This window comes from Pongo pygmaeus, chromosome 1 (genome assembly GCF_028885625.2).
Source record: "Pongo pygmaeus isolate AG05252 chromosome 1, NHGRI_mPonPyg2-v2.0_pri, whole genome shotgun sequence".
In the NCBI taxonomy this organism is placed as follows: domain Eukaryota; kingdom Metazoa; phylum Chordata; class Mammalia; order Primates; family Hominidae; genus Pongo; species Pongo pygmaeus.
Window position 1 is genome coordinate 5,886,845 of NC_072373.2, and position 16,156 is coordinate 5,903,000.

General features: G+C 36.5%; 1 protein-coding gene across 22 annotated transcripts in view; it reads left to right on the forward strand.

Annotated features, from left to right (window-relative positions):
• The window catches only part of CEP170 (centrosomal protein 170), a 130,411-nt gene that overhangs the window by 26,833 nt on the left and 87,422 nt on the right, over positions 1-16,156 (forward strand). For all 22 annotated transcript variants that reach the window (XM_054500939.2, XM_054501047.2, XM_063667396.1 and 19 more), the window contains exons 2-4: positions 2,209-2,354; positions 5,700-5,789; positions 15,838-15,916. In XM_054500939.2, the coding sequence (XP_054356914.1) occupies positions 2,250-2,354; positions 5,700-5,789; positions 15,838-15,916 (274 nt within the window). In that variant the 5' untranslated portion in view covers positions 2,209-2,249. The remainder of the gene's footprint in view (positions 1-2,208; positions 2,355-5,699; positions 5,790-15,837; positions 15,917-16,156) is intronic.

Below are 16,156 nucleotides of genomic sequence, written 5' to 3' on the forward strand. Positions count from 1 at the left end.
GGAAGTTTTTGACTCTTTAGCATAAATCAAAGTAGCGGCACCAAATTCTCCAAGGAGTAATTGTATTCATCATTGCTGTATACTCCTGAGTTTGTTTGTTTTTTAAGCCAGTTTCACTTAAGGATGTTCTCGATGAAATGGTAAAAGTTATTAATTTTGTTAAATCTGACCCTTGAGTCACATCTTTCGAATATTCTATGTGACTAAATAGAAGTATACATAGAGCACTTATGCTGTATACCAAAGTGCTGTGGTTTTCTGAAGGAGAAATTGTGTCCTTATATGAGTTGTCTGCAGAACTAGACGCTTGATTTAATAAAATACCACTTTACTTTAAACAAATGACTGAGAGACACATTTTGGTTATATAGACTTGGGTGTTTGACAGACAATGTGAGCTTGTCACTTCAAGGAATTTAAGTGACAGGATTTTTTGTTTTTTTTTTTTTTTTGACCAATGATAATATTTGAGCTGTCAAGAGGAAGTTAGAATTTTAGAAAACTTGATTCTGCCATCATGAGCTTCACAGCTGCCCTGTACTTAAAAGACTTTTATGGTAAGATAGGTGGTAATGTTAACGAGTGTGATGTTTTAAAATAGTATAATGAAACACGTCAACATTTGGAAGGTCTGCATTACTCAGGAAATGAATATTTTCCCAAGGACCAATACATGGTGTTACAAAATCCCATCAAAGTATAAGATGGTTTTTCTTTTTTTGTTTTTTTGAGACGGAGTTTCACTCCTGTTGCCCAGGATGAAGTGCAGTGGCGTGATCTCAGCTAACTGCAACTTCTGCCTCCCGGGTTCAAGTGATTCCCCTGCCTCACCCTCCCGAATAGCTGGGATTACAGGTGCACACCACCATGCCAGCTAATTTTGTATTTTTAGTAGAGTCGGGGTTTCTCCGTGTTGGTCAGACTGGTCTTGAACTCCTGACCTCAGGTGATCTGCCCGCCTCGGCCTCCCAAAATGCTGGGATTACCGGCGTGAGCCACCGTGCCCAGCCATAAGATGGATTTTCCTATAACATTGTGTGAAAAGTTCATTAATGTGGTTTCAGATTCCATATTGCAAAAAACCTTCAAGAAATTACTGCTTATATAATTTTTATGTAGTATCAAAGAAATTACAAAATAATTACAATTATTTGAAAAGCCTATTAAAATACCTCTCTCTTTTCCACCTGTTTATGTGTATGAAGCCAGGTTTTCTTTATATAGTTCAAGTTAAGCAGTATATGGCAATGGATTAAATTCAAAGCTGATACCGGTTTTATTTTTTTAAGGTAGACATTAAAGAGATTTGCAAAATGTAAAATAGTGCTACTCTTCTCACTTATTTTTGTTTTGGAAAATATGGTTACTTTGTTATAGAAATGTTAGTAATTTTTAAATGAAATTGGGTTAATGTTATCTTAAATGAATTAATAAATACCAGTTTCATTTCTAATATGTAAACTATATATATACGTACATATATATGTGTATATATGTACATGTCTATCTATATATATGTAGATATATATGGATATAGATATAGATATAGATATAGATAGATATGTATTGCCCATGTAAACAAATGCTCTTTGGAGTTCATTTTTTAAAGAGTATAAAAGGGTCCCAAGGACAGAATGTTTCAGAATTGCTCCTCTAGGAAAACGTATTAAGAAAATAAAGTACATGTGAGGAAAAAGAAATTGAAATTGTATTCTGTGGTTTACACCTGGTAGACAAAGGAGCAATTTATTTGGTCAACATAGTTCTTAATCAGGTATCTTATATACTTACTGAATTCATTGTGTCTTTCTCAGACCATTTGTACCTAAGACATTTATTGGTACAGTATTGCTATTTTTCTAATACTAACATGATGCTAACATGAGCATTTACTTGAGGATTATAGACCTTTATAAACTATGCTAAAAGGCTTTCAGAAGTATGAAAACTATGAAAGTTTGCTAGTTGAGCACCCACTTATTGCCTTAATCTCTTCCTTTTTAACTGGACTCTTAGTGGATTCTGTGGGCTTACTTCACTGATGAGAATTTAGTGTATATGTCATTTCCTGGGACCTGTGGACACTTCATTTAATTAAGTATAAATGTTGATGAATGCAGTTCTATTCTTAGGCCTTCCAGTGTTTGGTGAATAGCCACTAAAGCTAAAAATATCTGAATGTATATTTTTCTTCATGTTTCTCTTCAGGATGACGTAGCTTTGCCAAAGACTTAGAAGCTAAGCAGAAAATGAGCTTAACATCCTGGTTTTTGGTGAGCAGTGGAGGCACTCGCCACAGGCTGCCACGAGAAATGATTTTTGTTGGAAGAGATGACTGTGAGCTCATGTTGCAGGTAATTGCATCAACCTTCTCTATATGTGTTTGTTCAAAACTTGAAATTAGTGTAAAATCTTTTTCTACTCCTTTAGAAAACAGTGCTATTTAGATTTGAACTTTCTCTCCTTTTAGCTCCAGCTATCATTCTAATTAATTTTTTGCCCCCATGAATCATCTAAATAAAAGTTCTAAGTCTTGAGGATTCAATTTAGAAAAATAAGTTCTCAGAATAAAGAAGTTTATTAGTAAGCAGAAAGTTTCACATTATATGCTTTTAAAATAAGACATTGCAAAAATCAGCATAGCATGGAGTAAAACTGAATTTTGATCACTGATACTTCAGTGGTAATGGAAGTTAGTTTCATCACTTTTAGAGATGTTCATTATGATACCTGCCAGGAGTTCAAGCATAAGTAAAGATTATTGACAATTTTTAAAAGTAAATTTTATTGTGTATATTTAAGGTATGCAACGTGATGTTATGTGATACACACAGATAGTATAAAAGTTACTGTAAGTTACTCCAAGTAAAATGGATCCTCAAGAGTGCACAGTCTCAGGAAGAGGGTCTCTACAGGAGTAAGAATCAGATGGAGGAGGCATAGATTCTTACAGGGAAAACACTATAAAACAAGCTCATCCAACCTGAGGCCCAGGACGGCTTTGAATGCGGCCCAGCACAAATTCATAAACTTGCTTAAAATATTATGAGGTTTTTTTTTTTTAGTTCATCAGCTGTTGTTAGTGTATTTTATGTGTGGCCCAAGACAATTCTTCTTCTTCCAGTGTGGCCCAGGGAAGCCAAAAGATTGGACACCCTTGCTATAAAAGGACAGGGACTGGAGTCTTTCATTCTTACCAGAAGTTTAAGTAACAGGAAAAAAAGGGCCTGGTCAAAATTGCCTGTCTTTGCAGTTTTAAGCTCAGATCAGCTAAGGTTTTCCCATTAGTATCAGAAACGTGATTAAGTTAGCAGTCTTTGTTAGGATTTAAATTATGTATTTCAGAGAGATTTTTATTAAATTTTCATTGAAATATCCAAATGGGTTGTGAACATCAAGTTGTCATGCACCTTCTGGTTCAGTTTAATCTAGAGGAAATGTGAATTTGATTATGTAGAAATGAAAACAGTTTAATGCTTAAGTGGTTAGATATCCATTACATATTCTTCCTATTCCCTCAGTTTTCCTTGACTCAGTCACTAGATCTGTATTATGTTCTGTAATCTTGGTCTTCTGCTTAATTCCTGTCATGGGTGCTGAAACACATTGATACTTTATATACACTTCATAATAACTAAAAACATAGGAATTTTTTTTCGTTGGCTGCTTTTTTAAAAAAATAGTTACACAAATGGGATTGTCTTGTTCTGTGAGTACTAAACTGATCTTCTTTGCCTTGAGTTCCTGACTACTCTTCTTGAATTGTTACTGTCTTTATTAAACAAACAAACGATGTATTCTTGTGATCCCACATAACAGGCCCACTCCTCACTCCCTAATCCCCAGAGTTGTAATGGCGTCTCACTCTACTCAGTGGACTGTGTTGTTCTCTTAGGTCTTAAGTGTGCTCTATCTTTTGCTGTAGGTGTTTATGTACCATCAGTGTTCACCATAAGCAGTTGGAGGGCAGGGTACATTGTAGATTAAGGATATTCCAGATTTCAAACAAGTCGTAGACTTAGTGAAGCAGCCTGTCCTAAATTACTTCCTCCCCAAATCATTTTTTCTCAATATCCCTCATCTGTGTTTATCACACTCCTTCGAAAGCCACCATTCTCTGGCTCCATGAGTAGCCATTTGACTCCTTTATTCCTATATCTAATGGTAACATTTCACTTTGCTTTGGAATTTGCCTTTTCTCAACTCTAATTTAGATTTTTTTCTTTGAATTTCAGTCCATTGTCCAAAGGATTTCTGCCCTTTTCCTATGTACTCTTTTCCTCAGAGAGAGATTATTTATGAGGATCCGTTCAGTATTTATTGAGAGCCTACATGTACTTGAAATCTCACTTCTCTTAACAACATTTGGAGGTTTTATCCTTAGACTAGATCAGCTTGATACATCAACAATATGGTGAAATTATTTTGCTGAGTGGTGCTTTGTTGCTTCTTGACAACTTAAGAACTGAATTTAGTATTTCATTAGTTTAACCAGAAGAATAAAAATTTAAAATAATGAAAACAAAAATGAATTTTAAGTAATATTTAGATTTAATGCAGGAGTTTAAAATCTCAAGTTGGTCCACCCTCAAGTCTCCAGCAATTAATCACTTCACCTTTAAGTTGTCCTACTGGTTGCTGTTTCTGGCGGAGGCTTCTGCTCCTGGCAAGCTGTGATTCTCTCTGTATTTGCTTGTCTCTCTACTTTTCAGGGTGGTAATTTGCCTTGTGACCTCAGGTCTCTGAAAAACTAAGATGAGTTTTTGGTTTTCAGTTTGTTCAACATTTTTCTTATTATGAAGATGGGAGTGATGACTTCAGATTCTTTCCATGTTGGACCAAAAATTGGAAGTCATGTCTGTTCCCCATTTTTCATACTCTCTTTGCTTTTAGTATACCAGGGTTCACACAGTAACCCCGTAATACATGGTGATCAAGTTCAGATTCACTGGTTCACAGACTGTTTCTTCTGTGACAATAATGATATTTCCTTTCAATGCCAATTTCCACAGGTTTATCGCTCTGCTTTTGGGTGCTTCCATCTGCAGACAACTTACTAAGCTCTGGAGAGAGACAGAGAGAGAGAAAACTTTAAAAGAAACTTAAAAGCAATTTTCAAAAACCACAGTTTGCCATTAAAATACCTTTTTTTTTACTTCCAGTCCCTTTCCCTCTTAGAGCTGTCCCGTGAATTCCAGTTTTAGAGCCCATATTTTAAGTGAAGATAATTTTGTTCTGAAACATGTCATATTGTGTCCCTTTTCCTCTAAATCTTTGGACTCTTTAAATAGTTTATGCTCATTTTTTGTTTTGAAAGAAGAAAATCCTACAAGGTAAATGTTTTTTACAATAAGATATGTAAAACATGGTAAAATTATAATTCACATGATTTCTCTATAACAGTTTTAAATTTAAAAAAATTAATACATTCAACGAAGTCAGCTGATGTAAATTCTTAATAGTAGAACATGTGAATTTAGTAGAAAAGAATATCTTTAAAAATTTATGCTTTCCTCTTTGGGGAGTGATGCTAAAAATTTTTGTTGTATAGTGGCACTATTTTAATCTCATTTAATCCACATTTACTTTGATAGTTCCCTGTATTTACTGTCCTATTAATATTAGGTATCTAGCCAAAATGTGACTGGTATTTATTCTAGTATTTTCTTGTATTTATTAACTGAAAACATTCCTTTCAGTCTCGTAGTGTGGATAAGCAACATGCTGTCATCAACTATGATGCGTCTACAGATGAGCATTTAGTGAAGGATTTGGGCAGCCTCAATGGGGTAAGTCAACGGTTTATTTTTTGTCTTGTTTGAACATTTGTTTAATATTGTAAGAAGAAAAATTAGATTACATTTCCTAGCTACATTTTCTTTTTCTTTACTTTGTATGTTATTTTTAAATGCTTATCAGGTACATAGCACTTTGGGGACCATCCAATGGAATATGAAACTAGCCCATATTCCAAAGAAACTGTATAAGCAGATGAATCCAGAAGGTGGTTGTCATTGTCTGTGATGGCTAAAGAAGACTTCTTTAAGGAGTTGGAACCTAAGCTTGACTTCACTATATGACTGTAATTTATGAGGGAAAACGGTAAAAAGTCATGGTAGTGAGAATGCAAAAAAGTACTCTCAGGGACAGAGAAGTAATGGTTAAGTTTAGAAAATAAAGATGGAGCCGGGGCCGGGTGCGGTGGCTCACGCCTGTAATCCCAGCCCTTTGGGAGGCCAAGGCGGGCGGATCACGAGGTCAGGAGATCGAGACCATTCTGGCTAACACGGTGAAACCCCGTCTCTACTAAAAATACAAAAAATTAGCCGGGCGTGGTAGTGGGCGCCTGTAGTCCCAGCTACTCAGGAGGCTGAGGCAGGAGAATGGCGTGAACCCGGGAGGCGGAGTTTGTATGAGCCGAGATCGCGCCACTGCACTCCAGCCTGGGCGACAGAGCGAGACTCTGTCTCAAAAAAAAAAAAAAAAAAAAAAGATGGAGCCAGGGCTGGACGCGGTGGCTCACACCTGTAATCCCAGCACTTTGGGAGGCTGAGGCAGATGGTTTACCTGAGGTCAGGAGTTCGAGATCAGCCTGGCCAACATGGTGAAACCCCGTCTCTACTAAAAATACAAAAATTAGCTGGGCGTGGTGGCACGTGCCTGTAGTTCCAGCTACTCAGGAGGCTGAGGCAGGAGAATCACTTGAACCTGGGAGGCAGAGGTTGCAGTGAGCTGAGATGGCACCACTGACCTCCAGCCTGGGCGACAGAACAAGACTGCGTCTCAAAAAAAAAAGAAAAGAAAGATGGAAAGGTGCCAGAGGGTAGACAACTTTCTCTGCTAGGGTAAAAAAGGTGAAACAACACAACCATTTGCCTTCACAAATATAGTACATTATCTAAACGCCATTGTTCATTATTCTTGGAATTCATACTTTAAATATATTTTTGTGTTACTGAAGTGAATTTTTTCTTGTTTCTTCATTTGGTCTGTCTACATTTGGCATATTATAAGTAGCCACAAACTAAAAAGAGTGCTGAAGAAAAACCATCATTTTCTTATGGTTCTGCTAATACAAGCAAATACTGTGTTGTTCCTATCTGTGCTGTTGAAATTCTTAAAATGAATTTAACAGAAATAAGTGCATCCCAACTGCTTCAGACTATTCATGCTTTTCAAATGTACATCAAACATTATGTACAAGAACATGCAGAAATTTGGCAAAGATGGTAATACATTTTTTTTATCAATTCTGAATTGGCCTGCTACTGAAGGACTTTTATATTTATTCTTTGAGATAAATACAAATTTTTTATAGGCATGTTTTCCTGTTGGTTTTATTCAAGCCTTTTTTTTTTTCTCTGTTGGTTTTATTCAAGCCTTTTTTTTTTCTCAAAGCACATAGAATTGAGTGTATGTTCTTCATGTTTGCCCTGAAAACTCTCACATTTAGCATTATCCGCCTTTCCAGATTGATGCTCCATCATTACATTTTCCCTTGCTCTTCTTCCGAAACAGTAGTCTTCCTGCTGTGCTATGTCTTTCTTCAAATAATTTGTTAGATTTTCTTCAGTCTACTATTTCTCCCATCTGCCTTGCCATTTATAAAAGTTTTACACATTTTTTAAAATAAAGCTCAAATTCTACTTCTTTTTGAAGAGATGAAACAGACGCCCATTTACTTAGGAATTTTAACCTGCTGATGTTGACATGTTGAAAGGATTAAAATTAACAGAGATAGGCAAAGTAGGTAGAAACTGTTGTAACATTAGGCATAAATGTTAGCAATTTTGATTCTCAACTCCTCTTTGCTAGAATTTCTCTCCTCCTTCTCCACACCCATAAGCCTTTGTGTCCTTGATCAGACTAGTATTAAATCTACTTTTATACCTCTGTAGCTATGCTGAATTATGAGCTCCTGAATAAGTTCATGTACCTTCTGCTTCTGTGACCACAGTGCCTAGCAGAGGGCTCTGCACGGTGCATGAACCCAGTAAATCTTTCTTGAGTGGGATTGAATTAATTTTCTACTTGAAGAATTTATAGTGAAAAATTTTAACTTCTATATGTGGAATTTTTAACAATGTTATATTAAGTCTAGAAAGTTTCATCTTGACAACAGATGAACAGTGGTAGTCTGTATGTCTTTACATTGTTATTTTGGAAAACAATAAGCGGGAATTACATCAGGGTTTTAGTCTTTAAAAGCCTGTGATCAAATACGGAAATTACTTGGCGTTGGTTCCAAAAATAATCAGGTGAAACATGGCATTTTTCTAGGTTGGCCTTTCTTATAATTTGATTATACTCAATAATATTGTGAAAGATACTAACTCATTGAGAGCAACATCTGCATTTTGAGCTTGAAATCAGGACCAGGATTTGAAACTCAGATCTGTTATTTATCAGCAGTGTAACCTGGGACAAATCACTTAATCTCTCTGAAATTCAGTTTCCTCATATATACTACCTTCCGAAGTGTGTAAACATGTAATGAGTTGAAGTTTATGAAAGCAAAGATGCAGTGCAGAATCTTGCTTCAGCTATTAAATGATGAAATAATTCCCGCTCTGTAGTATTGTTATGAGGATTAAATGTAACAGTACATTTGAGTGTGCGCTTAGTATAGAACTTTAAAGCATTACATAAATGATAAATATACTGTTACCCAAATGACAGGCTAAGAAACATGCCACAAAGGTCTTTGGCAGCCAAAAAATGTCAAAAGTCTATGAACTACCAACTATCATGCATTTTAGTCATAAGAGAACTTGTAGACTATTATTCACAACCTATTTACTCTTATTATCCATATTATTCTAGAACTTTAAGTTAATCAGGTTAAAAGTAGTAATTTTGGAGGCAGGGGGACACAGTGTAGTGGTTATGAACCCAGCTTTGATGTCACCTTGGACAAATTACCTAAGTTCTCTATTCAATTTTTTAAAAAATAGAAATAATAAAATGGTACTCACAGGTTGTGTGAGTGTGTTGTATGTGTTGTGAAGATATAAATAAGCTAATAATTTTAAACAACAGTACATAGTAAGCATTCAGTAAATATAAGTTATTTTTATTATGGTAAGAAAAGCAGCAAAGACAAGTTTAGCAACCTGTAGACTGTATACTTTTCAAAGAATTCACTGTTACTGTTTAGAAAAATCACTTACCAACTAAATTCAACTTAAAAATGATCATTTCCACTCCTGTCCCCTTTCACCCTAGCCCAGAATACACTCCCAAGGGACCTAGATCTACAATTTACAGAATTGCCACCAGAAATGAGGTTGTTCTGCCTGAGAAAGCTACAATCGGTTCCGTTGCTGATATTTTAACGGGCCATTTTCCTGCAAACCCATTGAAGGTTCTTTTTCTTTGGGAACCCCTGTTTGCCTTCAGTTCCTCCTGCCTCCTGCACTGGGGCCCTTGCCCCTCTGGTAGCCACCATGGCGTCTGCCCTACCCCTCCTGTGCCATTGCAAACCTGCCATTTGTTACTGGACTGCCCCCATCGGCAGTCTGCGTTCCAGACACATTGTGTCCCCTTTGCACACTAGAGTTCCTGCCAGCATCACACCTGTGTGGTACAGCGTAGAGAATGGTCATCACTAAAGGTTGAAAGGAAAGCTTAGGGAAGGAGAGGAGGCTTTCGTAGCTGGCAGAGAGATTGAGGTGGTTGTGCTCTGTTCACTTTCCCAGATCATCAATGTAATGTATGCTGGCTATATGATTTTATACTATCAATTGTGTCATTTAGTTGTATGTAAATTAAATAGGTATTTATTTAAGTTTGGTTTACTTCTGTGGGGTTAGTGGTTTGAATGGAGGAATTTTGGGAGCTGGTTTAGCTTGGGCACCTAATCTTTCTTCATGTGGAACGCTCATAGGATTTGTAATTCAGAGACCTGAGTTCGAATCCCAACATTGCCACTTCTGGACTCCAACATCTTGATGGCTACTTCATTCACTTTGCCTCATTTTCCTCACCACCAGGTCTCTACCTGGTGTGTTGAAATGGCACTGACAAAGAAACAAAACTCATTTTTTTTTCCGTATCTAAGTTATTAAAATTTGATCTAGTTAAATGATTTTTCCTCTTGCTCTTTGAAATTTTCTCTTTTCCACTGGTAATTTTAGACCTTCAGGAGACTGTTTCCTCACAGATGTTTTCACTTGCATTTTTGTGAACTGAAATTTTGTGTCTGGCTCATATTTCCTAAGCCTTTTTAGACTTTAGGGAATAGTTCTGTCATAAATGGCAGCATGTAAAATTGTATGTTTCTCGATCTCTGAAAGTGCCTAGTACACATGTTCAACACACAACAGGTGCTTAATATTTAAGAGAGTTATGCAATCTTAAACTTAAATGGATCTTCTAGGTCATCACAGGCCTTTTGAGTAAATGTGGTGTTTTAGGTTATTAGAGACAAGTTTCAAATAAAATTGGCTCAGAACTTCAGAACTGTAGCACTCCTCTTCAATACTGTATCTAGTTGTTTATCTTTTGCCTACCAGACATTAGTAAATTAACATTTTCTTTCGTTCTTTGGCATCATTTTCCTCAGTTCTCCTGTTTTGTAATTACAGTCATGCATCCCATAATGGCAGACCACATACACGGCAGTGGTACCATAAGATTATAATGGAGCTGAAAAATTCCTATCTGTGTTACAATTGCATACAATATTCAGTATAGTAACATGCTGTATAGATTTGTAGCCCAGGAGCAATAGGATATACAGCCTGGGTGTGTAGTAGGCTATACTATCTAGGTGTGTGTAAGTACTGTAAACTCTATAATGTTCATACAGTGAAGTAAATCGCTTAGTGATGTGTTTCTCAGAATGTTGCCCCATTGTTAAGCAATGCATGACTGTATCCTCCGAATACTTTAGTAAACTCAAGACATAAGTTTTAAAACACTGAAATCTTCATTTTGGAAGTGAACCTGAAGTTAGAGTTTATAAGTCTCTGAAGCCTTTGAATTTTCTTTGTATTACAATTTCAACCTTTCTTTAAAACATGTTGGAAGCTTCTGATTTAGGATTACTCATAAATCATTCCAAGATATAATCTAGAGTCTTAATGATATTCCCCTGTCTCTATATATATGCTTGAAACTAAGATTGTAACTTTTTCTAATTTCTTTTGTAGACTTAAAACTTATTTTATGGCATATTACAAAGAGCTATTTATGCATAGAAATATGAGAGTTTAATAACCTAATCCCTTTACGTATTTTACTGTAACTTCCTCATCATGGAAGGGCAGTCTTCTCAAATAAGCTATCATGGCCATCTCAAATCTAATAAAATAGAAGATGATAAAAACAAAAAAACCAAACACTGGATGTTCTCACTCATAGGTGGGAATTGAACAATGAGAACACATGGACACAGGAAGGGGAACATCACACTCTGGGGACTGTTGTGGGGTGGGGGAAGGGGGGAGGGATAGCATTAGGAGATACGCATAATGCTAAATGACGAGTTAATGGGTGCAGCACACCAGCATGGCACATGTATACATATGTAACTAACCTGCACATTGTGCACATGTACCCTAAAACTTAAAGTATAATAATAATAAAATAAAAGGAAAGAATAAAGTAATTTTTTAAATTTCAGTTTATCAAAGAAAAACTTGTTGGGTGTTTATTTGATGTCTGCATAGGCAGTTAACCATAACCTTTGTTCTGTGTTCTATAAATTTAGCAAATTCTAGGCCCTTAACTCTCAGTATGCCAGTAAAAATAGTCATCACCATTTACCATCTGTATCCAGTATCGGGGGAACCCATCCCCGATAATTCAACATTATTTCATGTAGGTTCTTTTCTATTTCTCTAAGTGTCAGCCGGTCTGAGAAATAAAGGGAAAGAGTACAAAAGAGAGAAATTTTAAAGCTGGGTATCCGGAGGAGACATCACATGTCGGCAGGTTCCGTGATGCCCCCCAAGCCGCAAAACCAGCAAGTTTTTATTAGTGATTTTCAGAAGGGGAGGGAGTATATGAATAGGGTGTGGGTCACAGAGGTCACATGCTTCACAAGGTAATAAAATATCACACGGCAAATGGAGGCAGGGCGAGATCACAGGACCCGGGTGAAATTAAAAATGCTAATGAAGTATCATGTCCCACTGGGCACGCATTGTCATTGATAACATCTTTTCAGGAGACAGGGTTTGAGAGCAGACAACCAGTCTGACCAAAATTTATTAGGTGGGAATTTCCTCGTTCTAATAAGCCTGGGAGTGCTACGGGCAACTGGGGCTTATTTCATCCCTTATCTGCAACCGTAAAAGACAGACATTCCCAGAGTGGCCATTTTAGAGACCTCCCGCTAGGAACGCATTCTCTTTCTCAGGGCTGTTCCTTGTTGAGAAAAAGAATTCAGTGATATTTCTCCTATTTGCTTTTGAAAGAAGAGAAATATGGCTCTGTTCCGCCCAGCTCTCAGGCAGCCAGACCTAATGGTTATCTCCCTTGTTCCCTGAACATCGCTGTTATCCTGTTCTTTTTTCAAGGTGCCCAGATTTCATATTGTTTAAACAATTTGTGCAGTTAACACAATCATCACAGGGTCCTGAGGCGACATACATCCTCAGCTTACGAAGATGGCGGGATTAAGAGATTAAAGACAGGCATAGGAAATCACAAGAGTATTGATTGGGGAAGTGATAAATGTCCATGAAATCTTCACAATTTATGTTCAGAGACTGCAGTAAAGACAGGCATAAGAAATTTTAAAAGTATTAATTTGGGGAACTAATAAATGTCCATGAAATCTTCACAATTATGTTCTTCTGCCATGGCTTCAGCTGGTCCCTCTGTTCAGGGTCGCTGACTTCCGGCAACAATCCAGTGGACCCTTTTTAAAAAAAATATTGTACAAATAATTTACAAAAGTAAAAATAAAAGGGTAATTAAAACAACTTGAAATTTTAATAAAAAATTAGACATGACAAACTCAAATTTTTATTCCATGTTTTCCTGGTGTTTAAATGTATATACTACCCAAAATGGGCAGTGTTGTTTGAATGTAACTAACTGCTCATCAGTTGACATGTATTCACCTGGAACATATATCCATCTTATAAATGTTGATTCCAGATCTCAAGTACTGTATGTCTTTAGTTAATTCTAGTGTATTATTTCTGGTTCTTCTTGTTCTTGCATGGTCAAAACACAGTGTTGTAAAAATTTTGGCTGGGCGCAGTAGCTCACCCCTGTAATCTCAGCACTTTGGGAAGCTGAGGCAGGTGAATCACCTGAGGTCAGGAGTTCAAGACCAGCTTGGCCAACCTGGTGAAACCCCATCTCTACTAAAAATACAAAAATAAGCCAGGCATGGTGGCAGGCGCCTGTAATCCCAGCTACTTGGGAGGCTGAGGCAGGAGAATCGCTTGAACCTGGGAGGCAGAAGTTGTAGTGAGCTGAGATCGCGCCATTGCACTCCAGCCTGGGCAACAAGAGCAAGACTCCATCTCAAAAAAAAAAAAAAAAAAAAAAAAGACTTTACAGCTTATAATTTTGTTAATAGGATAGCCATCTTTTTTCCTCCATAAAGTGCAAAACACTTGTTATTTTTAGATTTATAAACAATAATTAGAAGCTCAATCCAATAATTTTATGTCTACATCATCTCTTCCAGTCACCTTTGTGTAGATACTTGTGTTGAGTATATGTCCACTTACATACTATATCAAATAAGTATTGGAACACAGATGGAAAAAAAGAAGGCTGTCAATATTTCTTTTAAAATATGACACTTCTTTTAAAATGAGGCTGGCCATGGTGGCTTATGCCTGTAATCCCAGCACTTTGGGAGACCAGTGCAAGAGGACTGCTTGAGCCCAGGAATTCAAGACCAACCTGGATGGCATAGTGAGACCCCATCTACAAAAAATTTAAAAATTAGCAGGGTGTGGTAGCACAAGCCTGTAGTCCCAGCTACCGAGGAGGCTGAGGTGGGAGAATCACCTGAGCCTGAGAGGTCGAGGCTTCAGAATGAGATGTGGTCCATGCCACTGCACTCCATCTTGGGTGACAGAGCGAGACCCTGTCTCAGAAAGAACCCCAAAAACGAAACCCCCACAAAACCCAAAATCATTCAGATTCTTTTTGAAAAATACTACGTGATTCTTACTGAATGACTAACTGGATGAAAATTTCTTTTTTTCCGTGGACACATTCTTTCTCATTGATTCTTGCATTGGAGAAAATGTGTCTGTGACTGTCTTCATCTGAAGACAGAGTCTGATAATTTTGCATATGCTGTCAGCTTTATCACCATTATCATAGTCTAGAATCCCGCTGTCGCTTGTATTTATCTTATAATTATGAAATATCTTCCTGTCTGTTTTCTTCTCTTTGCCTTTATGAATGTTAAATCAGAAATTCTGAATTTTCAACTGTGCTCTTTAATAGGTGAAAAAAGAAACCCCAAAATGTATAAAGATTATATCTCCAGATGTCTTTTATATCTTCTTGGAAAGATGAGGAATATTTTGGCCACTGCAGTAAGATAACTAAAGAATGATGAAATAGTGATTTATTTCACTATTGCATCATGCTTCTAGGTCTGTGCTTTTCACTACAGTAGCCACTAACCATGTGTGCCTGTTGAGCCCTTGAAATGTGGAGTAGTCTAAATTTTAAAGACATAGTACCAAAAAAAGAAAAAAAAAGAATGTGAAATATCTTGTTAGTTTTTATATTGGTACTTTACTGAAATGGTACTATTTTGGATATATTAGGTGAAACGTATAATATATTATTAAAACTAATCTCACCTCTATCTTGTTTCCTTTTTTATATGCCCACTAGAAAATATAATTTGGCCAGGCACGGTGGCTCACACCTATAATCCCAGCATTTTGGGAGGCCAAAGTGGGCATATCATTTGAGCCCAGGAGTTTGAGATCAGCCTGGGCAACATAGGGAGACCTTGTCTCTACAAAAAATACACAAAAATTAGCTGGGCATGGTGGCATGCACCTGTAGTCCAGCTACTCAGGAGGCTGAGGTAGGAAAATCACCTGAGCCCAGGAAATCAAGGCTGCAGTGCACCATGATTGCACCACCGCGACCCTGAAAGAGAGAGAGAGAGAAAAGAAAGAAAATATAATAGTAAATGTGGCTTACGATTTTTTTTGTTGGTTATTGCTTCTGTTATTCTTTTGTCTTATTATTTGGATCACTTTTAGCGTTGTTTGGAATAATTGATGAGTAAATATTAAATAGTTGCTAGGATGATAAAATAGCAGAATTTCAACATATCAGAAAAATAAGATCACTGAAACCTTATAATGTATCTCAGATTCCTAAAGGGATCCAAAGGACCCATATGAGAATTCCAAACTAAATTGAGTTTTATTCTATTTTCTTAAAGTAAATTTTCTTCTTCTTCTTTATAATAATTCCAAAAATAAAAGTAATGAGATGTCAATGCTTACACATAGACAGAATTTCTCAAAAAGCTAAAACTGGGTTGAGCAAACCCTGATGGCATATTAACAGTTAAATATTTTACCCTTTGTGGTTTGCCAGCTTTAGATTAGGAGCTTTTCTTGGCACCATTTTTAGGAACTATTCTAAGTGCCTAAATTCATCTTGGCAGCACTGGGTTCTTTGTGTGTTACCAGTAAGAGAGATAAAAGGCTTAGTATAAGATCATTTATGAGCCTACAGGTTGTGTGGCACATCTTATGATACTCAGGCTGTATTAGCCACCATATGATATGTGCTTTTAACTCTCAGATTTGAGAATTTGCTTATCTGAAATGTAAGAATTAATACCTCATATGTAACCTAACATCTTTTTTTATTTCCTTGTAGACTTTTGTGAATGATGTAAGGATTCCGGAACAGACTTATATCACCTTGAAACTTGAAGATAAGCTGAGATTTGGATATGATATCCTTAAATGGTTTTATGTACTTATTAAATTTATTCAAATATGTTTACTCTGGTGTAAATTAACATTTTTAAAACAATTCACAATATAGATATCCCAGAATTTCTATTTATTGGGTGCATTCCTATACTAAAATACATATATATTTTTAGTTATTATGCCTGTTCCTAAAAATAATCATGGAAAAGTTGGTGGACTCAGCTTTTTTTTTTCCTCTCTATTTGTATAGTTTCAGCATC